Source organism: Typopeltis vanoorti, chromosome 21 (assembly GCF_054136105.1).
Source record: "Typopeltis vanoorti isolate ZY-2024b chromosome 21, IOZ_Tvanoo_1.0, whole genome shotgun sequence".
Classification (NCBI taxonomy): Eukaryota; Metazoa; Arthropoda; class Arachnida; order Uropygi; family Thelyphonidae; genus Typopeltis; species Typopeltis vanoorti.
This window is the reverse complement of record NC_143569.1, coordinates 104,643,146-104,671,075: the sequence shown is the minus strand read 5'-3', so window position 1 is coordinate 104,671,075 and position 27,930 is coordinate 104,643,146. Positions and strand designations below refer to the sequence as shown.

The following is a 27,930-nucleotide window of genomic DNA, read 5'->3' as shown; positions in this document are numbered from 1 at the left end:
AATATGCCTTCAAACAAACACATTGACCCCCGCTCCACGCAGATTTGGTTACAGTTAATTGAAAAGTTAAAGTAATCAAAGTTATTCTACAATTAATATGTAATTAATTAAGATGAGCGCTGATGTGCTATGCACCCTTAAAACTTTCATACATCGATAAAAATTCAATCATACTGTCAAAATAGCGGGAATTTTGTAGCGCGGTTTGCATAAGCCACGCGACAGCACACCCAACCTAAGTGGGAACTCGACGCCACTGACATATACAGTCGGGTCTCTTTTTATGCGGTAGATACGTTCCACAGAAAACCGCATATAAAAAATCGCACAAAAAAGGCCTAACTTACGATGAAAAATCAGGGATACGTTCCATAATTTTCTAAAACCGCATAAAACCGAAGCAATGAATTAAAATAAACCTAATATCGCATAAAAAAGTTTATGAAAATTCAGAAATAAGAATGCCTAAGTTTGTTTTAAAGCTTTATTCATTTAATTTTATTGAAAAGTAACATTTTTTTTTTAACATTTTGTGATCAGAATTATCATCGCTATTAGACAATATTCGGCAACGTTTGCGAACTGGTGCGAAATCACTTTCATCACCAGAAGAGATAGTCAGCCATCAGATCTGTATTGTAAAGGCAATGGTTCTTCACAAACAGAATTAGCTTCATCCTCTTTCTGGGCTTATTTTTTTCTTCTGACAATGTAATCAGTGATTAAACTTTGCGATGATGATTTCACTAATTTTTTATACTTCTCGCGATATCCAGACATACAGATCTTTAGCTAACGTTGGAATTTAAAAGCTCGTTCAGAATTTGTGTCATTAAAAAGAATATGATTTTCCAATTTATTGCACAGATTTATTGCAAGACCTTCTCGAATTATATTTGCAGTAAGGGGGACAGGTTTTTCTTCCGCTTTACTATCGTTTTATGGATGTTCAACGATATCCAATAACCTCATCATCACTTAAGGCATTGTCCACAAGCAATTCGTCTACATCGTTGTGGCTTCCCCATCAATTTCATGTGCCAAAGTAATGATTTCAGCTGGTAATGTACATGTTTGCACTGTTTAAACAAAGCCAAGCTGTTTTCCAGCAGATATTCAAAGTTTTTGGTCTTATGTCAACGATACCAGATGCAACATGATTTAAGCAATCCAAAATAGAATTTTTTTTCTCCAAACGACAGTTACTGTTAATGATTCATTTTCTAGTTTATCCGATATAAATTGAAAAGTGTGCTTAACGTAATTTTTTTTTACAAGTAGCAATTATGCCTTGATCTAATGGCTGAATAATGCTTCTTGTATTGTGTGGAAAAAAAACACTACTTGCACATTTGGATTTTCTAAATGCGGATGACTTGGTGCATTGTCAACAATTAATAAAACTTTAAAATCTGGAGCTTTTTGCTTCATATATGTTTCCACTTCTGGTACAAAGCTATTATTGAACCATTCAGCTGTTGTTACCCAGGCCTTTGTATTAGCCATCCAATGTACTGGCAACTGTTTTAGATATTTGTCTTTTAGAGCACGTGGTCTTAGAAATCGATTTACTAGGAGGGGTTTCAACATTCGATCTCTGGATGCATTGCTACAAAATAACAATGTAACTCGATCTTTGCTTGCTTTAAACCCACTTGCTTTTTCTCAGACTTTGCGATGTAAGTTCGACTAGGCATTTTCTTCCACAACAATCCTGTTTCGTCAGCATTAAACACTTGATCGGGATAATATCCACCATGTTCGATAATTTTGGCTAACTTCTCTCGAAAATGTTTGGCTGCTTCTTCATCTGCTGCTGCAACCTCGCCTGTAATCTTCAAGTTATGAAGTGCATTCCTTTTTAAAAACCAGGTTTACCATCCTTTGCTAGCCCAAAATTCTTTATCAGCCGGGGAAGCGGAAGTAGAGTGCTCCAATTGCTTCATTTGTTCATAAAACCAAAGAACTTTTTGTTTAATTAAATAACCACTTATAGGAATTCTTCTTTGAGTTAATTCTGCAATGCAAATTATTAGCGCTCGTTCCGTTTTTTCTAATAAAGCATCTCTTGAGTACGATGAAAATTTGGCACTTAGTTTTGTGCCAGAAATGACAGATTTTCTTATTGCGACTTCATTCTTTTTAATTGCTCTTATAGTAGACTCGCCTAAATTAAAATGACTACCAATCGCCGTAGATCCCTCTCCTTTTGCTAAGGGATCTAAAATTTCAATTTTCATTTCCAAAGATTTCAACATTCAACATTGCTTTTCTTTGGTGCTTTTTTTTTCTCCATTGGTCCAAATTAAATCTTTAAAATAACAATTAGCAAAATTCAGATTTTCGATAATAAAAAGACAAACACTTACTCACATGCAAAATTAAACTTCACGAACACTCACTGCTTACACGTTACGCTAGAATGTGTTGCAACACGCTGTTTATTATGTACAACGGCGATGAACGAATTGGTCAACAACCCACGAAATCACGTGGTTTTTAGGTAAAATTTTCCAACTGCTATACAAGAAAAATAGTTACCACTTTATAAACTACAATGATCATAAAAGAGAAGTTAATTACCCCAGAGTTTCCCAAACTGTGTTCAGCGAAAGGTGAATAAGTGTTCTGCCAGAAGTTCTCCTGGAATTTGTCATTTTAGTTTTCTAAGTATTTTTCATGAATAAATATGTTATAGTGGAAATATTCTGAGGAAAATAACATTCGTGAATATGTCGAAAAGCTCAGACCTAGAACGTCTAAATGTGTAGCAAATGTTAGTGAAGAAGCCGTGTATTTTTTAATATGGAAGTATTCGTGAATTATCGTTAATTTTCACACATTGATACCTTTCAACATTCGGGAAAGTGAATACCGCTGTTTATGACCGGTCATAAAAATTGCCTGCAAGCCGATTACAACAATGGGCGCCGTATCCTCTGTTCTCAAAACTGAAAGAAATAACATCCGTGTTGCAAATGTTAGTGACCAATCAACAGGGAAGTATAAAAAAAATTTTTCCACTGAAATTGAAGATGAAGGTAGTCTGTGTTCGGTTCTCAGATCTAGTAATACTGAATACTTTCTTCACAAGTTCGTATTGTAGGGTGAAAGTGCTTGTTTCGAAACCGTGGTGCCGTGATTTTTTAAAAGTAATGAGCCTACAGATTTAAATTTTAATATGAATAAGAGAGAAGGGACTTTGTTTAATTTTGATATTAAGAAATCTCTTATTGAAGGTGTTTATGATGCAACAGATAGTGATTCATACACTTCCGGCCTACAAAGCGATTTCCAGGTGTACAAAAGGAGGATAAAACTACCAGCACACAGTAGAAAAAGTCTGCATTCACTCGTAAGTACTTAAGATAATATAAATTTTTGGTGATCAGAATGGGATATGTCAATGAAAATCAGCACACATTAATTTAACGATGTTTTTGTTTAATTGATGTTTAATTAATTATTACTTAAGAATTAAGGATCAATTATTAATTAATAATTAACGATCACTTATTAATTAATAATTAACGACCAATTATTAATTTTTAATAATAAATCAGCTAAATTAACAATTCATTATTAATTAATATATTGCAAAATAACCAAGGTGTTCCATGAAAATTTCATAATTTGTGACGTGTTCCGTCGTAGGAAAAGTTTGGGAAACACTGAATTACCCTATTATTAGAATGCATTGTTGACATGCGTAGAAGTATCGGAAGGTCTCGTATCTGCGGGTGTACTACACCGCATAACTTCAAATCCGCATAAAAAGAGACCCGAGTGATTGGCTATATTTAAATGGACAATTAGGAAACTACTCTGAACTCTGTTAGTATTTATCTAGATAAAAGTAAGAAATGTTTAAGCGTCACTTATTGATTCATGAAATAAACTTAATACTCTCTTTTAAAGGATCTCTCGATTTTTAATTCTGAGCTCTCCTTTAAGAGCTCAGAAATATTCTTGATGCTGGGAGGAAATGGCACTGCAGAATACTTTTTTGTGCTTCAGGTATCTGGAATAGTAGATAATCTTGCCTTGAGGGTTACGGTACGGGCCCAACAAGGCTAATCCAATGTTTATTTCAATGTAAGAAGATCAGTATGCTATAAAGCAGTGGTGCACTCAGGATTTAATCTTGGGGGGAGGGAGGGAGAGCAAGTTGAGTAGATGATTTACGAATACACACTACGCATTGCATACGACCTACGGCTGAGCATCTGCAGTGATCGCGAAAAGTAGTATGAAATAGAAGACACAACATAAATAAAAAATGTTTATTTTTCACTTGGTTAGATTATATTAAGTTTAGTTTAATCCTTTATCCAAGTGTGAGCAAACAAAGTTTGCGCCTGAAAGTATCTTCAGGACTGGGGTAAGGTAGTGCAACACCAAGCAAATAAAGGTCGAAACCGGTATGGGTAGTGGCCCTTGACTTAATGCATAGCATTACACATATCCGCAAGGAGATGTGCTTTGCATTATGGGAGATACTGAGATAGGAGTGATGAGAGCTTTCTCTACCTTTGCAACGAGTTACCTAGTGTTGCACTACCTTACCACAGTCCTGAAGATACTTTCAGGCGCAAACTTTGTTTGCTCACACTTGGATAAAGGATGAAACTAAACTTATTATAAATAAAAAAAATTATTTTAATTAGGAAAAGATTTTTTAGAAAATTTTATGGTGTTTATTTCCTTTTTCTTTGGGGAGCAAAGGGCCTTGGCCTCCTCCCTGGGTACGCCACTGCTATAAAGGTATATTTTTTATGCTGGACGACGAGAAAGATTAAATTAGGTTGTTAACTGCATTTATCATCCTCATGCGTATCAAGGATTTAGGCCTAGCATGGCCTGTTCCAGCCTTAAAAGTCATCGTTGAATTGTTTAAGAGGACGTCCTGGTTTTCTTTTCTCTAATGGCTTGCACTTTAAGGCTTGTTTTGGTAATCTTTCTGTTTTCATTCTTTGAACGTGTTCCATCCATTTATGTTTATATTTTTTCACTTTTTCAATTACTGGTTCTTGGTTTAATTCTTTCATAATTTCTTCGTTTCTTTTGTGATCAAATAGAGCATACTTTGCAGTTTTTCTCATAAACTTCATTTCTGTTGTTGTTAATCTTTGTTTGTCTTTTTGTATTATTGTCCAGATTTCGCTTCCATACATTAAGTCTGGTAGGGCTAATGTATTGTATACTTTTAGTCTGGTTTGTTTTTGAACTAGGTTTGGTTTAAATATAGAGTTACACCTGTTAGTTTTAAATATTTTGCAATTTTTACGTTTATATCTTTTTCATTTTCATATGTTATCACACATCCTAGGTAGTTAAATGAATTCACCTCTTCTAAGATCTTGTTATCTATTACTATTTTAGTTCTTGCTGGATCTTGTCCTTTAAAGCCCATAGTTTTTGATTTTTCTGTTGATATTATCATACCATAATCTTTGGATATCTCATTTAGATCTAAAATAGCTTTCTGTAAGATATCTTCAGAATTTGTAATTATTATTTGGTTCGTCGCAAAGAGAAGAGTGTTTAAGTTTACTGTAGGAGAAAGTTTAATTCTTTGATGTAAAATTTTATTCCATTTTATTATTATTTCATTTAAGCAGTTATTAAAAAGAGTTTCTGAGAGGAGACATCCCTGTCGGACCCCTTGGTTTATCTCTCTTGTATATGATAGCTCGTGATTTAATCTTATTTGTATTTGATTATTTTCATATATACTTGTGATAACTTTTAGGATATTCTTTGGTATTTGTCTTTCTTTTAATATGTTAAATAATATGTTTTTTTAACTTTGTCGAATGCTTTTTCAAAGTCAATAAATTGAATATGTGTTTCTAAATTGTATTCTCTTCTTTTCTGTATTATTAATTGTAGGCAAAAGATCAGGTCTGTACATGATCGTCTTTTTCTAAATCCATTCTGTAATTCTAAAATAAAGTTTTCGGAATATTTCATTAGTTAGCTATTTAAGATTCTGCTATATATTTTGTAACAGAAATTCAGTATACTCATACTTGTATAGTTTTTAGGGTCATCTCTACTATCTCTTTTAAAGATAGAAATCACAATTGCTTTTTTTCCATTCTATTTGGGGGGGGGGGTTACGCGTCGTATAGATTTTATTTAAAAATAATAAGAGTCTTTCTTTGAATCTTGTTCCTGTGTATTTATACAATTCTGAACCTAGCTAATCTTCTTCAGGTGATTTTCCGTTTCTTGTTTCTTTCAGGCTGATTTCTAATTCTTCTTCAGTTATTTCCTTTTCATTTTCGTTAATTGTTTGCCAGCTGTCTTTTTTAAAATATTTGTCTGTCCACAGTTCTGTGTAGTAATTTAGAAATTCTTCTAATTTCAATTCGGTGTTTAATTTTATTTTTTGTTTGGTATCTGCATTTAAGTGTTTCAAAATCTTATATACATTGGGTCTTATTTTATATAAATCATGTTCTAAATTAGAAACAAATTTGTTCCATGATTCTCTATGTCTTTTTATGACTTCTCTTTTAGCTATGGCTCTTATTCTTTTATATTCTATTTCATCTTCTAATCTTTTACTGCTTAACTATTTGTGATAGGCTTCTTTTTTCTTTTTGATTATTTCTTTGATTGTATCATCTCAGATCTTTAGTTTTTTTCCTTTTATTGAATTTTTTGGCCTTTCCTAAGCTTTCATTTGCTGCTGCATTTAGTATCGTTTTTATATTAAGCCATTCTATTTCTATTTCTTAATTTTGTTTTATTTTATCTAGATATTGGTTAATTCTCTGTTCATATAGCCATTGTACATTTGTGTCATTCAATAGTCTAGTTTTATAAACAAATATTTTAAATTTTCTTTCTGTTCTTTTTACTTGTAGCCATTTTGGTGGTAATCTTAATTTTATTTTAACAAGGAAGTGGTCACTAGTTATTTCATATCCTCTGTGAATTCTAACATCTAGTGAAAATTTTGATGTCTTTTCATTTAATATAAAATAATATAATATTGATTTCCATCCTCTTGTTGCCCAAGTATATTTATGTATGTCTTTATGTTTATAGAAGGAATTCATTATTTTTAGGTTATTATAAACTACAAAGTCAATCAATTTTTTTTACCATTCCTGTTTAGTGTATGTTCTCCATGTAGTCCTATATTATTATTAATTTTCGTGTTTCCAATTCTTGCATTTAAGTCTCTTGCTAAAATTATTTAATCATTTTTATTTATTTTATTATATATGTTTTGTAGCTGATTATAAAAATCAATATTATTCTGTTCTCTTCCTTCTTCTGGAGCATATAAATCAATTATTGTGAAATAGACTCTATGTATTTTTATTCTAGCTTCTATTATTCTTTCATTCCATAATTATAATCTTTTAACTTTGTTTGAAAATGTTTGAAAGGGAGTTATTTATCCAAATCATGACTTCTGCTTGTGCTCGTTGGTCTCTGTCGCCTCCACTGTATATCACATTAAACATTTTCGGTTCTCATAGTTCCTTTTAATTTCTTTTTTGTTTCAGTGATTACTACTATTTTAAAATTTCTTTTGTTTAATAATTGGTGTAATTCTATTTCTTTATATGCTGTTCCTCTTACATTCCAGTTTGCTATGTGCATTATATTTTGTCATTTCCATTTTTGTTTTACCTTTTCCATTCCAGGGTCGTTTCCCATAGATTCAATCCGATTATCTTTTTCTATCAACTTACAAGTAGGATTATGTTCTCCATATCAGAGGACTAGCCTGAGGATGGAATAGTTCAGTGGTAGGGCTGCTACCTTAAGGCTTCTGAACTAGCCTTCTTCCGAATTTAAACCCATAGGAGGAATAGGGTATATTGAAGAGGAAAGAGTGGATTATAGAAGAATTATAGTAAGGTTTATAGAGAGGGCATAGTTGTAAGGCCAGAAATGAAAAGACCCCATGGCCCTCGAGTACTCTAATAGCATTAGGGTCATAAAATAAGAAGAGTTCTCTGATAAGGCCTTATAGGAAAGATTAAAGTAAGTGGATCTTCCTGAAAGTAGAAGAAGAAGAGGACAGATCCAGCTAGGGTCCATGAGAGTGCCGCTTCCCTTACAATCAAGATGATTACCCTTATGGCCCTGTTGGTCCACGAGTCCTTATTCAGTATATTCGGACCACCACACACACACACACACACACACACATGGTCGTATTTTAGGAAATTTTAGGAGAGGACAGATCCAGCTAGGGTCCATGAGAGTGCCGCTTCCCTTACAATCAAGATAATTACTCCTTATGGCCCTGTTGGTCCACGAGTCCTTATTCAGTATATTCGGACCACCCCACTCCACCACACACACACACACACACACACACACACACACACACACACACACACACACACACACACACACACACACACACACACACACACACACACACATGGTGGGCTCCCCTATTAAATATTAAAAATGCAGATTTTCTTTTAATATTATGTTATGTGGATGTCGTAATTTTTTAAGGATATTTTTATGCTCATCATTCCCAGCAATTCTGTATCGAATTCTTATATACATAACGGTGCATTAGATATTCTGTAAAAATTATGACATACTATGCATTTAACGTGATGCGTTATATACAATGTATGCCTTATTTTTTTTGTAACTACAAAACTCCAAACTCTTAGAGAAAAAACTGGTTATTCCGTTTATTAAAAAAAAAGGGAAGTAAAGATGACTTAATTATGGTAGAATTGTTCTGCTATATGCTGGAATATTAAAAGTGAAGTTGACCAGTATTGAAGTGATCAAACTGCCAGAATAACAGAATGGATTCCGGAAGACCAATCTTGCACAAATTCAAATGTCGTTCTAAAAACCTTAATTGAAAATCGAAGAGAAAATTGCTAAACGAAACACAGACGTGGCCTTCATTGATTATGAAAAATCCTTTGAGAAAATTAATAGAGAAACCTATTTAAGATGTTGCCAATCTAAATATATTAAAAAAGCTCTTACAGCTAATTCACGAAATATACACTGGAAATAGAATAGCAGTCAAATTAGAGCAAATATTAGAACAAAGAATAAAAAGACATATCAAGAGGAGTACGACAAGAATTTATCCTATCAACTGTACTTTTTAATATACATGTGTGTGTGTGTGTGTGTGTGTGTGTGTGTGTGTGTGTGTGTGTGTGTGTGTGTGTGTGTGTGTGTGTGTGTGTGTGTGTGTGTGTGTGTATCGTGGGATGAGTTGTTTATTATTACACGTCGGAAAATTTTATGATCATTGTAGTTTTTAAAGTGGTATAACAGTTGGAAAATTTTATCTATAAAGCACGTGATTTCGCGTGTTGACGAACAATTCGTACATCGCCTTATTTCTTTCTGCTCTTCCGCATGAATCGACTATTCTTGGCACAAAGCCAAGCGAAGCTCTAAAAAGACTATATATATATATATATATATATATATATATATAGAAAGTTTTTTTTTTTTTTTTTTACTACGGGTTTGTTATACGTTAAAGGCACCAAGAAATTTTATAATTGGTATATATATATATATATATAGTACGTCTATTGAATATATATATATATATATATATATTCAATAGACATCTTGAATTTGGCCAGGAGATCCTTAGGATGGACTGGCTGTTTATTGCTGTTGCTCATTTTGCACCACCCAGAGGACATGTATAGCTTAAGGATCGCTATGGACGCGAGCAAAAATGATTTCCCTATACTTGGTTTTTAATCCTTTTCCCAAGTAAACAAAACAAAGTTCTGCGCATGAAATATATTCACGTCTGAGCTACGGGTATAGAGAGGCTAATGACTTCGTATTACTTGCCTTAGTATATATCCCATAATGTAAAGCACCCCCCCTTCCCCGTTCGGGCGTGCATAATGTAAAGGGTCACTACTCGGACCGGTTTCCTTGTTTAAGCAACCTGAAGGATGATTTAACTCGGTGGTGCCTCTGCTCAGTGACAGGCTCACCCCACCACCAAGCAGAAGAGCTCATATTCCAGGGAAAAGCATCAGCCAAGGAAGCCCTAATATAGGTCATCCCAATGGATCCAAATTCGTGGATGCTCAAAGCTCCCCAAGGCAAAAAACCTTAAGAGAGCAAAAACTCTGCTCCCCTGGAATCAAGCTACCAACCGGTTTCGAACCTTATTGAGGTGTATTTAAGTAAAGACCGCTCTAAAAATTAGGCGATCCTCCAGACTCACTCCCTGTGAGTGATCGAAGGATCGTCCAACTCATTGTTCCACTCAGTGGCAGGCTCACCCCACCACCAGACAGAGCCATAATCTCAGCGGTGGCCCCACTCAGAGACAGGCAAAAGCCTACCTAAATCACAGCCTCTCATACCTCAAGGAAAGGGACCACTTCTTCACAAAAGCGCATCAGTGGGAGCCGGGAGAGATACCAAGGTTGAAGTAATGCAGAAGCTATATATATATATCTCATATACAAGTAGACAAAAGGTACTTGATCTTATTAATAAAAAATCTCTGGATGAGAGAAAGATGTAGAAAGTTTTTTTACCATGAATTTGTTATACGTTAAAGATACCAAGAAATTTTATACTTGGTTTTAATCCTTTTCCCAAGTAAGCAACACCAAGTTTTGCACATGAAATATATTCACGTCTGAGCTACTTGAAAAGAATCAAATTGTATTAGCTACATCAGAAGATGATCTACAGAGTTTTCAGTATGATCATTAAATGAAATTTCAGAACAGTATAATATGGGAATATCCAAGTAAAGACAGAAATAATTGCTTTCAAAGGCGAAAACCCAATAATAAGAACTAAAATAGTGACAGATAAGAAAATATCAGAGCAAGTGAATATTTGCAAAACCTGGGATGCGAATGAAGATAAAAAAATTGACATTTCGATAAAGTAAACTGCATATTGATTAATATATTTTATAAGCCATCCTTGAGATAAAAACACACCAGAATCAGACTATATCATGTTCTCTCTAAGCCAAGTTTATTACATGGAAGTGAAATAGACCATACAAAAGAAGAATGAAAAACGGATTCATAAAACGCAAATGAAATTTCTCAGGAAAAGAGCTGGATGTACCAAGTGAGACCATAAAACAAATGAAGAATTTTTTCAATCTCTGAATATAAAATCAATTAAGTTCTATATAAGTAAATATAAACAGAAATTATTAGAACATGTATTTTGAATGGACAATAATAGATTGCCAAAAATACTATATGGATATAAAATAAATGAAAAAAGAAAGAAAAAAAAAAGAGGAAGAAGAAGAATGGGAAGACAAAGCGATGACATCGGTGGGTCCGGAAAAGACGAATTTGTTCAAAATCCATGATACGAAGAAGAGCAAGACTTAATTTGACTTAAAAGTAACCTAATAAGGAATTAAAAAAAAAAAACCTGAATTTCAAGAAAGCAAAAACTGCGAACAGATAAGTGATTCGAATACGTACGTTCAGTTTACGTAGCAGAAGTGTACCTAGTGGTGTAGCTAGAGCTTTTGCCGCCCTCGGCCCCTGAGTTTGCCGTCCCTCTCAATACACACCAAAAATACTGCAAAAATCATAAGGACGTATAGGGAAATAAATTAAAACACTATGTTTATTTTTGAAGTAAAACTTTAATTCTAACATTCTAAAATGTTATTTTTCTTGCTTTTCTGTTAGCAAAATCATCGATCACATTGGCGATGTCTATTTCATGATAATGTAGGTAATTCTTAATCAATTTTATTTAGAAAAACTCCTCTCACAGCTAGCGACACTTACAGCAATTGTGGGGAAAATTCGCTGTAGTATTACAATATTTGGAAATGAGTTCTCGTGACTGTATTTTAGAATTAACTGCAAAAGTTCAAATAGGTTCAAAGTGCCACCCGGAGTGGATCGACCGCTCCGCTCCTCCCTAGCTACGCCTCTGAGTGTACCGATAAGAACTTAGAAGCAAAGAGAATAACACTACGGCTACCGGAAATAATGAGAATAAACATTTTATCCCCCACTTTGCGGTCTTTAAAAGCAGAGGACAGCACACACTGTTTATTACTGTACCTTCAAGAACGGTTGTAGTTCAGGTATGAATTACAAGTACAAGATGTCTACATTGTTTGTTCGGGGCGAACCGTGGGAGGTAGTTGTGGTAGAGTAAATCCAGTGCGCCAAGCGAATGTCTTACACAATATATAATTAGTCGCTTGACTGAAAGTGATAGAAGCACATATTTCAAAACATGGAATGAGTAAGAACAATTCCGATATTCAGCTTTTAAAATTTAACTGTTTGATGGAATGGGCAATGTTTTCTTGTAAAAGTTTGAATTTAATATAAGTAAACGGTAATTAATATTGGCACAACTTGTAGGAAAATTGTATCAATTACTACCGATACATTTCTGAACGCTTGTACTTCGCACTTAACAATCGCGTTTGCCAAAATTCAAGGTGCTTGCATTTAAACAAATACAGTACAATACTGCACTATATTATCACCTAATCGACGTTATTCAGAAGTGGGGAAAATATAGTTTTGGAAATCTTTTATCAGCAAACTCATGATTTTTCTTCCATTACATTACACGGTGTTATTTACTTATTAGCAACGAACGTTTCACTTTTCTTTCCCACATTTACATGTACTACTTAAACACCATTTGTTATGTGAATATCTGAATTTCCACCCAGATGCTGTTGCTGACAAGGAAGATCCGTTAAATTAGTTGCCATAGAATCCTAACTGTTAGCAAATTCCTAAAACAAACACACTGATGAATCTCGAATGTTTTTATTAGAAGTTTCATTTCTCTAAAAACAAACAGTATTAATTTTTGATTGTCAAAGAGGCAGAAGTATAAACAAAATTATCAGTGATTAAACGGGTTTTATGATATAACTTCGCATTAGTAAAAACGGACCACTCTCTTCTAGATATTATGCATATACACATTCTTGAATATACATAAAATACACATGGCGGAATTGCGCTTTTCGATAGGAAGTGATCTGAGCTCGATTCTCGTCGTGATAGAGGAACTTTATATGAGCTTTTTCAACTAAAGCTGAGTTAGTCCATTTCATACCGTGGCTGCAGAGTTTTTCCTCATGGAAATTCAAGTACATGGCATTCTGATGGATGAAGTGGTGGAGGCGGAGAGTTGTAGAGCAACGGCCGTTCCTTAATTGCTTATATTCTTGAGAGGAGTCCAGGTCCGTCGCCAGATTAGATCGCGCCCTGAGGCAAACAATTAAATATCACCCCTGATGGATTACAAGACAAAAATATAAGAGAATAACCAATTACTATTTTGTTTTTATTACAAGAGAAACATTAATGCAAAACGATTACATAATAATATTAGTTAAATGTTTGCTCTACGGGGTATCACACAATGAAACTGTATACAAGCTCTTCTAAATTTAAATTATAATCTATATCCGTCTCTATCGATATAGTTGCTAGACCAACCAATCATTCTTGGGTCATTGCTGTTCGCAAATAATTTTTAATCAGTTTAAGCTTGGAAGAACTTCTTTCCGCACTTGCTATGCTAACAGGAATTGTTAGCCTAGCGACGGCGCCTACCGCATAATGGTTGAACGAGCGCCCTTATTAAGCCACGCCGTGAGGCAGGCTGCCTCTGTGCTACACCCTGTCGACGATGCTGGGTATGGCATAGAGGCAGCCTGCCTTCCATCATACGAGGATGGAAGGTTTTTCTTCCCTGAAACTTGGTTTTTTCTTGCCAAAAATACAAGCGAACCGAATAGGAAAACACACACGCAGTGATTTAAGGCCAGTTGCTTCGGCCTTAATTCAAAACAACTCAACCCAATTCCAATTTACTTTTGTGTTTTTGTAACTGTGGTCTGCAGACCACTGACATCCTTCAGAAGTCGAGTAAGACTTTCAACCGCTGCTCATCGAAATATAACAACAGATGAGTATGCTTCAAAAAGGTTTATAGATTTATTTTTTACTACTCTTTATTCATCATTCCTATTTTATTATTTTCCTGGAGAATATTTTAACCTTTTTTTTTTAACAAATTGCACCGATCACCTTCTCAAAACCTAGAAATGTACCCACGCATACACTCATCAGTATTCTTAGCCTATTCCTCCCCTTATTAACTGCAATTACTTGCTTTCGAGGTTATTCCGGAGATAAGTGCATGTGTCACTCCTGTCGTTGAAGAATAACAGAAACAAGTGTAAATAAGTGAAACATGATTGAAAAATCTTCAGGAATGATTGATTTTTCAAGTTTTCCAATATTTTTAGAATTCTTGTATATTTTACTATTATGTTGTGAAAAATATTTATATCAATGAATCAATTTATTATTATTATTATTATTATTATTATTATTATTAGTAGTAGTAGTAGTAGTAGTAGTAGTAGTAGTAGTAGTAGTAGTAGTAGTAATATTAATGATTAATACTATTTACCTCATCCTCCTCAATATAATGATTGTTAGTATAGCAATGCTACTTTACTAAGGAATAATTATAGAACAATATGGATTCTTATTGTCTTTCTTGTCCGATAAGTAAGTGTTTCCTGTCTGTATATATGTGTGTTCATGGGAGTGATTTGCCTATTTCCAGGAGGAAAAGCCTAGTCATTTTCGTATTAGGCCTACTACCGAACCTTCAGTTGAAGAGGACCTATAAAAATTATGCCCCTCGTGCATTTATTCATGGACAAATTTTACTCGGATTTGTATTTGAAATTTTTACAAAAAATTGCCGAACCGTTCCAGTTTTCAGTTCAGCTTTATTCTGGGCTACAAAGAAAAGTGTCAAAATTACGTATTACAATAACTCGCTGACTTAGCAGAACTTTTCAGTACAAGAAGCTGTCTGCATGGTTCAGTTTTAGTTCCAAATGGATCACTTTTATCATAACATTTCCGTAAAGAAGTTCCGAAATGATATTAGCAATTCCGCTCTGACTGGATGAAATTTTTAATTCCAGTCGGACTAGAGTTATTGTGACAAAGTTTGGTAGAACGAAATGTCTTCTCTAATAAATCGCTATCTGCACAATGAAATGCACACTTACATTAAATGTCCTAAAATGCAAGAAAATAATTACTACGTTTCAGTGACCACTTCCATATGCTGTCTGTATCATGAGTAACGTTCCCTATTGTTATTGAACATTTTTAAACAATACTTTACAAGAAAAATGACTTTTCGATGAATTATGAAAGAATTCATCGAAAATTTTTCGGTAAATTGTTTTTTCGATGAATTGCATTTTCGATGAATTGTCGTTCGATGAATTGGTCATTCGATGAATTACCTTTTCGACGAATTGCCATTCGTTAACTTATCGTTCGATGAATTGTTTATTCGGCAAATTACTTTATCGATGAACAGGCAAATTCATCGAAAAACAGTTAATCTTTCGATTAACTGTTTTTCGATGAATTTGCCTGTAACCGAAAACAGAATGTATGGACCACTGCGGGGTTTCGAAACTGGCAGTATTCGAATCCTATGTTACCACGTCATAAAAATTCATTATATCTTAAAAAAAAATTACGTCGAATGAAAAACTTTCGAATCAAAAATTAAGAAAGGTGGTTTTATAGACGATGAAAAGAAAAAGAAAAATAGAGGCATATTTTAAAAGTTATTTTGAATGCCATTCTGCAGTGTGTAAAAAATAATGACGCTTTAAGAGAAACTTGTGAAAAAATTGGTCATCCCGAATGTGGAAAAATTTTGAACACGATAGAATTAATTATTCATTACGATCCTGTTATTGCGCAACATATTGAAAGTCATAAGAAAAATCAAGTTATTTCTCTCCTATAATACAAAATTGAATAATTAATATAGCTGCTTCTAAAATTAGACAGCATATTATTTCAAATATTCAAAAAGCAAAATATTTTTCTATTTTATTTGATAGCACACCTGACACCTCTCACCACGAATAGATAACTCAAATTTTGCGCTATGTTAACATTGATCCTAACACGAATAAATATAGCATTGAAAAAACCTTCATAGATTTTATTGTGACACATGAAAAAACTGGCAAAGCACTTGCGAATGACATCGAAAAAAAGTTAATATCAGATGGATTATATATTAGAAATATAAGAGCACAGTAATATGATAATAGAGCGAATATGGCAGGTAAGTACAAGGGGATACAAGCCAGGATATTACGTTTAAACAATATGGCGAGGTTTGTTACATGCACTGCTCACAGCCTTAATTTAGTAGGCGTTCGTGCTGCACAAATATCTGTTCAAATGAAATCATGTTTTGGAACAATTCAACAATTAACTTTTTTGTAAATTCTACTAGTAGATGGGATCTTTTAAAGGAAAAATTATCTGTTCGTCTCAAAGGTTTAAGTGACACGAGGTGGTCCGCGAAAGCTAAAGCGGTAAAACCTTGCGAAATAAAATGCCTTTAATAATACAACTTAATGAAATGTGTGATAGACAAAACAAGGTTGAGGCGTAGCTAGTTGGGGGGGGGGGCGGTACTTTGAACCTTTTGGAACGTTTGCTGTTAATTCTAAGTCTCCAGAACACAGTGCAAAATATTGTAATACTGTTACGAATTTTCCCCACAATTGCTGTAAGTGTCGCTAGTTGTGAGAGGAGTTTTTCTAAATAAAATTGATTAAGAATTACGTACATTACTATGAAATAGAAATACGAATTTTGAAACTTCGCCAATGTCATCGACGATTTTGCTAACAGAAAAGCAAGAAAATTGACATTTTAGAATGTTGAAATTAAAGTTTTACTTCAAAAATAAACATAGTATTTTAATTTATTTCCCTCTACGTCGTTTAGACTTTTTTTTTTTTTTGTAGTTTTTTAGTGTGTATTAAGATGGCGGCCAACTCAGGGACTGCCTCGAGCGGCAAAAGCTCTAGCTACACCAGTGAGACAAGGCACAGTAGACTCTGTAACAAATGCTTCAATGTTGCTAAAATTATTAACAAAATTAAATTTTGTTGCACTATTAATATTTTGGAATACAATATTAGGAAAGATAAATAAAGTAAATTTACTTTTACAAGAAAAAAAACTACAGTCGAAAATGCTGCGAAAATGATAAAAGCTCTAAAAAATGAAATTCGACAGTATTATCGAAATGATTTTTTCGATTCGTTTCACAATTCGGCAAAAAGTTTAGCCGAAAAATAAATATTGAAACTTCCATTCCAGAAAAGAGACGACGCAAAATAAAAAAAGGTAAGCCTGGTGAGAAAGCCACTGATGATTCATTTGCCATGAATGAAACTGCATTATTAAAAAAAGAAATGTGTGAAGTTTTAGATCTAATACTCATACAACTCAGTGATAGATTTACTGTTTTACAAGAGGTCGCAAACGACTTCAGTTTTTTAGATGGACAAGCTTTAAAAATTATGCAGCTACATGATCTCAGACGATGCGCAGCTGACCTGGCATTGAAATATAATAGCGACTTAGATGCCCCAGAATTTGTGTGTGAAATTGAGAGTTTCAAATATCAAGCCATGGAAGTTTTTGAAACTTCAGGCGATATGGACGCTTTTCAAATCTTGCAAAAAAATTACGAACTCTCATTACAAAACACGTATCCAAATCATAACATTAAGGATTTTCTTAACAATGTCTGTAACAACAGTTTCCTGTTCGTTTAGCGAATTGAAAATTGTAAAATCGTACCTTCGTTCTTCAATTGGACAAGAGCGATTGACAAACATGTCTATAGCATCAATTGAAAAAGATATTGCAAAAACATTAAATTATGACGATATAATAGATGTGTTTGCAAATGAAAAAGCTAGAAAAATATCTTTATAAAATATGATGAACTTATTTATGTTTTTATTATATTATTTTATATTATACCTATGTCATGTATTTCTGTAATTTATTTTTCATTGAATATGAATAAAAACTTGTTGTTATTTAATAGATTATTTATTTATAAAATACATAATTGGATTTACAGGCAACTCATTTTGCTGTGGTTAATAGTAAGTATTTAACATATTGCATTTAGTAGAATTTAACTTGCTACATTTAAATGTTTCTAATTTTTTGTCATTTTTGGCATAGGGGGGCGCAAGTTAGACACTTGCCACAGGCACTCATACCCTCGTTACGGCACTGGTCATGGCATCAGTGTTTTGGGATATTAAAGGCATTTAGTTTATTAATTCTTGAAAAGGTTAAAACAATAACCAGGAATATTATTCTGATCTGTTAACCAGACTAGATGAAAAAATTCGTGAGAAAAGACTCGGTTTGCACAAGAAAAAACCGCTTTCATCAGGACAATGCACCTGCCTACAAAGGTGTTTTAGCAATGGTAAAATTAAGGGATCTGCATTATGAATTGTTGGAACATCCACCCTATTCCCCAACTTTGGCTCCCTATGACTTCTTTGCAAAACTAAAACTCTTCCTCTCTGGTCAGCGTTTTTCTTCGAATCAAGAGGTGATTGCAGCCGTAGAGGGGTATTTTGCAGATCTTATTGAGAACCACTACAGGGACGGGATAATGGCGCTGGGGAATCGCAGGAATAAATGTGTTAGTTTTAAGGGAAATTATGGAATTATAAATTCGTTTTTTCATCGTTAGGCCGAGAACCTTTCAGACCACCCTTGTATAAGAGGATGGCTGAATGAGTGATATCAAAAACTGGTCTACGGGGGATGTGAGGCTGCAAGATTTAAAGTTACCAGTTCTGTACCAAATGATCGGTCCTTGATCCACTGTTATTCAGTCCGTACAGTATATTAATGACATTGGGAAGTATTTTACTGACGATATTCGAGTATTTGTTGATGAAGATGTAAAGTTCAAGGGCTGTTTCGCAAAGACTGCAAATACAACTCAGAAGATAATTTGAATGCCGAAAGAAATTTTGACATGTAAAGACAAGGATGTCAATGTCTTTTCAACAAGGACTTGATAAAACCTCACTTGGACTTTACACAGGTCTGGTCTTCTAGTTTCCGTTTTGATTTTGATACAGTGGAGAAATTTTTTATTTTACTGAGGGTGGGGAAAAGACGAGAGGGTGTCATTGGAAGTTGAGATTGAATACTGTCAAGAAGGAGATGAGGACTAGACTTTTCTCTCATGCAGTGATGTGTGATTGGAATGGATTGCTGTTGGATGTTGGGTGTGCAAGCATTCTGAATGAATTCAAGAACAATTATGACAGATGTGGTGTACAGTGTGTGGCCTTCCTCGATGAGAGTATGACTCCCTGGAAGTCTCTGTTACTATTAATACTACTACTACTACTATTAATCTCCCGAGCACGGAATTTCTTTGAACAAGAAAGTCGTGGTAGCAATTTGGTTTTTCTTCGAATTTATGCTTGTATAATATATGAATTAAGTTACAATAGAATTAATTCTTTTGAACTATATAGATTTTATTCTCATGTAATAATAGCAATATGATTTCTAGGCTCATATTCCCCATTTGCGAATATGCCATTTACCGATATTATTCAGAAACCCTCTGTGACTCACTCCCTTCTGGCATTCTCTTAAGGCAGTGGTGCTTTTTTTTTTCTTGCGCGCTCCTAAGCTTAACTGGCTACGTCCGTTCCTCCACTTTTACTGAAGCGTTTAAATTTGTTATTTATTGTTATTTATGTTTATAAAAGGATGAGATATACACTAGCTATCTAGTGGTTACACGAATGTTCAAAGGATCATTTAAATGCAAACAAAATAATATAATGAATACGTCATTTGACATGCAATAATATTACAAACAATTATTTATGGTTTGAAAGTACCATTTCTCGTTGTAAAGAACTAATAACGAAATGTCTGCATGTCATTTCTATTTTTTGTGACTTTCACCCACTGTAGATTCTAAACTTGCAGTTTAATACGTCAAGTACCGTGTACGCCAGTACTTTCGTTTATCGATTTTCTATTTATTTTTTATCTATTTTTCCTTAAAGCTTACTAACTATCCGAGGCAAATTTTGCCATCCATAATTTCAATACGACTATCTGTTAATTTTAGTTCAATTTGAACTAAATTGTCATAAAGTTTGTTATGTTTTATGGTTAATTTTTATCCCCGGCCCCGCTTTCTCGGTCAAAGTTATTTAGCATTTCTAGATCTTTGTTTTTTTACTAAGAGAAAAAGAGCCTCCGTAGCTCAGTTGTTATAGATGAACTGATTGGTTGAAAAGAAAAGACGCGGTTTCGAATCTCTTCTATGAGGAGAGGAAAACATTATCAGGTATTTTCATTCAAATAGCGAGTTAGCTGGTCTCATAGCTTGTTTACCTGTTTTGAGGCAAACCGACCCCAAAACAGGCAAATTACAGCCTCGCAATCTTATCTCTCTACTGTACATTATATAGTAAAATCTATTATAGTAAATAGATTTTACTATTATAGTAAAATCTATAATAGTTCGTGAACATCCTGGATGGAGAGGAGAGGACAAACAGAAAAATCATATGTTATAAGGTGTTATCTGATCTTCTTGCCTCACTGCTCTCTTAGTGCCGAATTCCTTTGCGTGATGTTCTAAAATTATACTTGCTGTTGAATTCTGATATACAGTTTCTAATAGTCTCATATATATCGCTGAGATGGTCATTGATTTAAGCTCTTTATTATTTCTGACTGGTATAAGAAATCCAAAGCTTTCTCAAAATCTACATAAACTAAATATACAGAAAGATGATATTCATTGACTTGGATAACAATGTGAATATAATCTGTTGCAGCGAATGTTACTGTAAGTCTGCCTCCTTCATATGGCAGTGCAAAGTTTTTTATTCTGTTTCAATTAATAGATATAAAATTTTATTTGATTGAGTTAATAAACTGATTGGCTTGCAGTGTGTGATATCATGCTACTTTTTATACAGTATAATAAGATGATAATCGAATTTCGCCATTGGTGTGGATTTTTCTGCGGTTAAATGATGACTACCTAATATCACCATGTGAAACTGTGAACCTCCTGATATTTTGTAGTCTGCTAATACGAAACGTTTTCGAGGAATTACTATGCTTGGCTAATTGAAGGACTTTTCATTATTCTTAAATTATGATTCTGGTCCGTATCTACCTCATCTAAATTTAGTAAAGGAGTTGTATCTGTTTCTCTACCTTTGTACAGGCAGAGAAATGTAATAATCACTGAATATTTATGTTATATTTCTCTATTGAATATATTGTACTAGTTCTTGCTTATTTTCTAGTTCCGCAATCCATTTTGTTTCATACTGCGAAACTCTTATTTGATCATTTCAGTGATTTTTGTTTTCTCTTATGTTTGGAAATTTTCTTATATTAGATTTCTTTATTTATACTCTCAGAATGAGTTATTTGAAATGCTATATCTGCTGCTTTCCAATTATCACTTTTCCAGTGGTCAGTATCTCAAAGCATTTCTAGCTAATTATTCTTTTTAACTTATCCTTTTTCATCGCTAAGAAGCGCGCACATTTACCAGAGACCACAAATATAGTTTTTGCTACTCGTGATTAACAGGGGACACTTCTTATCAACATTATCTCCTTTGAATAGAAGCCATGGAAAGGTTTAAAGAATCTCATGCGCTCATTTCTCACATTTCCAGGGAACGTGATCAGGAGTCGCATAAAGTCCTGCTCCCATTTAATGTTTAACTGTTCATGTTTTGCAATGGATTGCCAAATTTGTTCGTTCATTGTGTGTGTGTGTGTGTGTGTGTCTTGGTTGATTTCGTTTTCCCCGGATATTCCCCAGAAATCTCGAAATTTTTGCACTATAGGTCTCAACCTTTGTCCTACTCCTAAGCAACCTTCTTCCGCTATCCTCAAATCCTTTGCACAATTCCACTATGGCCAATTGCAGATCTTCATTCCTATTTTTATTTGACAAATCTCTTGCAGTCTTCCAAGTTACAAGATCCTCCATGATCAGTGCCTTAAATATTGATCACTTTTGCTATATCCCAGTAGAATGATATCAAGGTTGTCATTTCAGCTTTCCACAATCCTTCTGAGAAATATATGGCTCGGAGGTTGAACAATCAGTATTTAAAATGAACACGTGCATGATTTGTCAATTCCTGCTACATTGAAAACAGATAGGGAAAACATGCAGTGAATTATCTTTAAAGCGGAGAAATTTTTAAAAACTGTCCGTTATTACCACCGATTATTTTCCACGTAGCACCAGTGGTACGAGAACCCTCGGTTGAGAAATGGTGTACTGTAGTGTTTTTAACCTTAATCCGGTCCATTGCTAATTTCTGTGATGTTAGTATTTAGCACGAGATCCTATCACTAGACACATACTTTTTCCAGATAACTGTCCCGAATGAGCTCTAAAGATCAACCTCGTTTTATTATCTTCTCTTTCATTTCCTAGTAATTATCTGCCATATTAAACTCTTCCATTCGCTTCTCTCTCACCTTTTGTATTAAGTCCATAATGTGAGTATTATAACTGTTTACTCCACTACTATAATCCCACCAATCTCATTTATGGAGACACCGTGCATACTAAGCACATCATCGTCCTCATCGAATTCCCGATATTTACCCTCAGGGAGTGTACAGGATCTTATGATGGTGTTACATGAACAGTTACGCCATTAAAAACTTCCTATCAACAATTTCATACTCAGCACACGATCCGGTTTTCCTTTCCCAAATCTTTCGAATCCTCCCTGACTCCTCAACATCAATAATATCCACGTTCATTGACCACCCAGAAATCCCCACAGCATTCATCTCAAGTTCACCAGTGAATGATTTCACGAGTTCATTCTGTAAGCTTCATTCATTAACTTATAAGTGGATGATGTCATTCAAAGTAAAGTCATTTCATAATTTATATATTTATTATTATTTAATATTTACTATTGCTATAAGCGTTTTAACGCTGCATTAAAACCTTCGCTGGCCTCATGCAAAGAAATCACAAACCAATCAATCCTTCTCGATTATTGCGAAACCCTCCTGTTATTGTTCACTATGCCTCTCATCACTACATCTATGCAGTTGTTGCATTCGTTGAGTATTATGTTTACTTCATGTCTTTTAAAAACATTACTTTGCATCCTCTGAACCTCTCAAATGTGGTCCACTGAATTTAATTCAGTGGACCACATGAATTAACGCCTGACTTAATTAACGCCTGAATTAACGCCTGAATTAACAAGGTTAACGCTTGACTCCTTCCTTACTCAGAATTATCCCACTCGCTTTCGAGAGACAACAGAAAAACCATTTTCATAGAGAGAGATCTTTGAACTGGTCACCGCCATTCTACCCAATATAAACATATATGACTCTGATATATAAATGCGATAACTATTTAACATTAAAAAAGAAAAAAATTAAACTGGGACTGTTAGTGTTGCTCTTAGTGTTGACTTTGGTTTTTGATAGAAAGTTAGTAATAAGAATATGTTGTGTTATTTTAAATCATTTTCGCATGCCATAACTTATGTTTTTCTTGTTTATTAGCATCATAAGAAAATGGCAGTGAAACGACCTGTTGAAAACAAATCGCCTAGGAAGAAGAAGAAGACACTAAGAGAAGCAGAAGAAAGGGAAAAATCCTTCTACTCAGATCTATCATCTGCAGAAACCAAGGATCAATATGACGATTCCTCTTGCAGCTCGAATGCTCCAAGCCAATTTGCTAGAAATAAGTTTGTTGTTTTTCCATATGTTTTCGAAATAAGTACGAGCTCAGAACATAATAGTCCGAGTGAAGCTAATTCAGAGCCAACTAGACACGAAGATCTACCTTGCAGCTCGAATGTTCCAAAACAGTTTGCTGGAAATAATTTTGTTTGTTGTCCGTCTCCAAAAGAAGAATTGAAGAAACAGAAAATGCCCATTTCTTCAACTGTTCAAAAGGAAAGTACAAGCTCAGAACATAATCATCCGAGTGAAGCTAATTCACAGCCAACGAGACATTTCTCTCAGTCCAAGGCAGATTCGAATACTGAGGTAGGTTATATTTCACAGAAGTATTAAGTTCTGGAATATTATAATGTAGAATACAATAGCGATTACGGTTGTATTTGGATTAAATTTCTCTGAAATTGTTCATCCTACTGCTTTCAAGGAAGAAAAGTTATTGCGGGATTTATTTTATTTCTTTACGGTAAAGAAATGATATTTTACTTTGTTTCTTCTTCCTTTAATAAGAACAATAGTATCTGTACTTTGTATTTCTCTGTATTAGTTGGTGAAGCAAGATATGCTAACTTTTGACTTCTTAAATTGTATTTACATTGTACACTGTAGCTCATTCTATTTATTAACCGTATTCTGTCTCTTTAAAATAAATATTTGCATTTAAATTGCTGGCATTCTTTTGTGGCACCCTAAATATTTTGAGGAATCAGTTAAAAGAACAGAAATATATAACTTATATAGGAAACTTTAAAATCATAATAATAAACCATAACAATCAGTTCCCCGTGTGGTTGCCGGGATAAGAATAGCACCAATGTAGCTAATGCATGTCATACGAGGCGACTAAAATTGGTACCCTTGGAGGGTAATGGATGGCAATGCTGTAGCCAATGAAGTTCTAACTGAGGCTTGGCTATTGCTGTTACCCTCCTGCCATGATCAGAGCTTTATAGCTCAATAACACCTTATCCTTACACTGTCCTCTACAGACAACGGGGAATATGAAAAGCAATATTGCTTCGCCCCTTTAAGCCAGTCCTTATAAGGAATAATAAAAATCAGTTCATGTTATTTTATTGTAATTCTCGAAACTCAATCTGAGATATTCAGTGAACTCTTGGAAAAGAGATTATATGAATTTTAAAGTTCAACTAAACACAGATTGATAATGATGAAAAATTTTCTAATTTTGTGACTCAAGTTTAATAATTATTATTATTTCTAAAGGACTTGACCAAAGAATGCGACGAGAATAACAAGATACTGCAGGAGAATATGTTGCGCCTTATGGAAGATAACACTTTGAGTGACGTCACCTTTCATGTAGGACGAAGCAGGAAAAAGATTTTGGCCCACAAGTGCGTACTGGCCAATGGAAGTGCAGTTCTGAAACATTTGCTGTATGGACAACCAGAATGCAGGGTTATTGAATTGAACGATGTCAGTGAGAAAGGATTTGGAATAATGATGAGGTAAGAGATTTAAATATATGTGTATGCAATTTTTTTACTTGGATATCAAATTGATTTATTCTAAAGAAACTTACTAATAAATTTAAAATGAGCATTTCACTCATAATTTTTCATGTTTTCATAATAATTATTATTTTATATTTTCATTTTTATTTCATTATCATCAAATTCCTGCTATGTACCCTTAGTGGGTGTACAACAGTATTACTATGATAGTACTATATAAGAAAGTTACACTATTTCTAACTTCTGTTCAACAATTTTCCTCCCAATTAATCTGTGATCAGTCAAGATTCCAATATTATCAGACCTTAGATGTCTGTTTTTTAAGGTGCTTTTTACTGTATCAATACATCTATATCCCAGTTTTCCTCTGAGTTATCTTGCCAACCTGGCAGAGAACATTTGTTTTGCTATTCTTTCTTCTCCTGTTCTATTTAAGTGACCACAAGAGATTAGCTCTGCTAACACATTTCTGAATGTTAACAATGTCAAGTTCCTTCCTAATATCTTGGTTTTAATATGATTATTCAATTGATGCCATCAGTCAGTCCTCTAATCTTTCTGAGAACGTTCATATTAGAGGTCTCTTGTTTTTGATCAAGTGTGTTATTTCTAACCCAGCTCTCGAATCCATAAGTTAAAATTGATTTGAACGCTGTCTTGTATACAGCTAATTTAGTGTTCTGCTGGCTTCTTACAATACCAGCTTTACTAACTCTACTGTCCATTTCCATATTCAATTTGCCATCTTCACTAAAAACGTGCCTAGGTAGCTGTTTTACTGATTCTATATATTCACCATTCAGGATATAGTTGATGTTTTCTAAGTGTTTGCTTATCTTCCATTGTCTTTGTTCTTTTATTGCTGATTTTCTTACTAAATTTATTACAGCAGACATTCAGTTTATTAAGGAAACTTGCACACCTGTACTGGTTATTCAGAAGTATACTATCATCTATATAAAGTAAAGAACTAAGATATTAACATCACCAATTTTGCTTACGCTTGGATCCGCCAAAAACTTTATAGTTTCTATATTCGGCACGAAACTCTTGTAGTTTCTCTATTCGGTTTTGAAATAATGTTGAATTCAATATCCATTTAATTTGAATAATTTTGCATCACTGAAGTGAAGCCATTTGGCTCTCTATTTCAGTAATGCTTGGTGTCTTTTGTGATGTGACACCTCTTGGAAACTCGTATGGTAAAGTATGACCTCTGCATCACTACAACCTGGGTATTTACATTTCGGGTCTGCCTACTCACTGATGTGAGGGCTTTTCCCTGTTGTATGAGAGGCTCTGCTTGTTTATGCCTGTCTCTGAGTGGGGCCACCACTGAGATTTTGGCTCCGGTGGTGGGGTGAGACTGCCAATGGGTAGAGCCAACGCTGAGAAGTTCTTCTTGGTGATGGGGGTGAGCTTGTCACTGAGTGGAACAACGCTGAGAAGTTCTTCTTGGTGACGGCGCGAGCCTGTCACTGAGTGGAACAACGCTGATTTGGATGGTCATTCGTAGGGAGTGGTCTGGGGGTTCGGAGTCTGGGGCGCTTGGGAGTCAAGCGTGGCGGACGTGTGTAAGAAGAGCTCCAGATTGAGATAAGTTATTCTTGGGATAATTAAGTATATATGGGTATTTATTTGAGTTAGAGCTGCTGTAAAAGTTGTGTGCTACCATTATTATTAGTTTGGGGGATTTTTTTTTGCTTAAACTTAATTAGGAATTCGTTGTTATTATTAGATTATTAGACTTTAGAGTGGTAACCGGCAGAGGAAACATGGCAGTGGCTTTGTCATTCCATGACTTTAACTTAGACTTCAGTCATTTCGTTAAGTGTGAGGTGTGCCATATGTATTCTTTAGATTACATAAATGATTTGTGGATGTTTAGGGCGGATGGAAGGAGGGTGTGTGCGAAGTGTGACCTGAACGAGGAATTGGTGAATGCTAACATGAAAATAATGACAGAAAGTGTTAGTAGCGAGAATTCTCAGAGAAAATGACTGCACGTTCGAAAGAGAAGGATGGTGTGAAAGATAGGCGAAACATTTTTTAAATATCAATAAAAAAGAAAACGAGTGATCTGAATCAGGTAACAGATGTTAAAAAGGAGGAAAGTGAGGCAAGAATGGCGGAAGGGAACGAAATTGAGAGAACGAATGAAAGCGGAAATTGAGTGACGCAGGAATCAAAAGTGGAAAAAATCGAAAGAATGAATGATAGTGAAAGTTGGACGCATGCTGGACCGAAAGTACGAAAACACAGAAGGATGTATGAGGGTGAAAGTGAGAAGAGGGGGGTTGAGAGTTAGAAAATTAGAAAGATTGAATGATAGAGAAAATGTGATGCGAGATTTGGAAGTTGAATTGGATTGGATGAGGCAGGAGTTGAAATGAAGAAAATTCGGGTAAAATCTATTAAAACAAGATGGCATGAAAGAGTTAATGAAAGATGAGCGAGTGCCGTTGTATGGTGACTCCATTATTAAAAGTGTGCTGGATGATAGGATGCATAAGGTATGTTTTCCAGGTGGTAAAATGAGTAGAGTGATTGAGGCATTGGATATGAGGAGGGAGCGAGCAAAGGAGTTAATGGTAATCATAGGAATGAATGATTTGACAGAGGACAAAGAGTGAATATCAGAATGGATATCAAGAGGCTGCTTAGAAGAATAAAAGAGAATAGTGTGACAGGAATGGTAGTGAGCATGTTGCCTAGGTATGACTGTGGTGAGATGAGGCAGAGAGCAAAGACTATGAATGATATGCTGGCTGAAATGTGTGAGGA

General features: G+C 34.5%; 1 protein-coding gene across 1 annotated transcript in view; it reads left to right on the top strand.

The window, feature by feature from the left end:
- LOC150095171 (uncharacterized) overlaps positions 1 to 27,930 on the top strand; it is a 77,089-nt gene that overhangs the window by 23,056 nt on the left and 26,103 nt on the right. The window contains exons 3-4 of the mRNA XM_090411362.1: positions 23,486 to 23,977; positions 24,896 to 25,140. Of these exons, the coding sequence (XP_090267488.1) occupies positions 23,486 to 23,977; positions 24,896 to 25,140 (737 nt within the window). The remainder of the gene's footprint in view (positions 1 to 23,485; positions 23,978 to 24,895; positions 25,141 to 27,930) is intronic.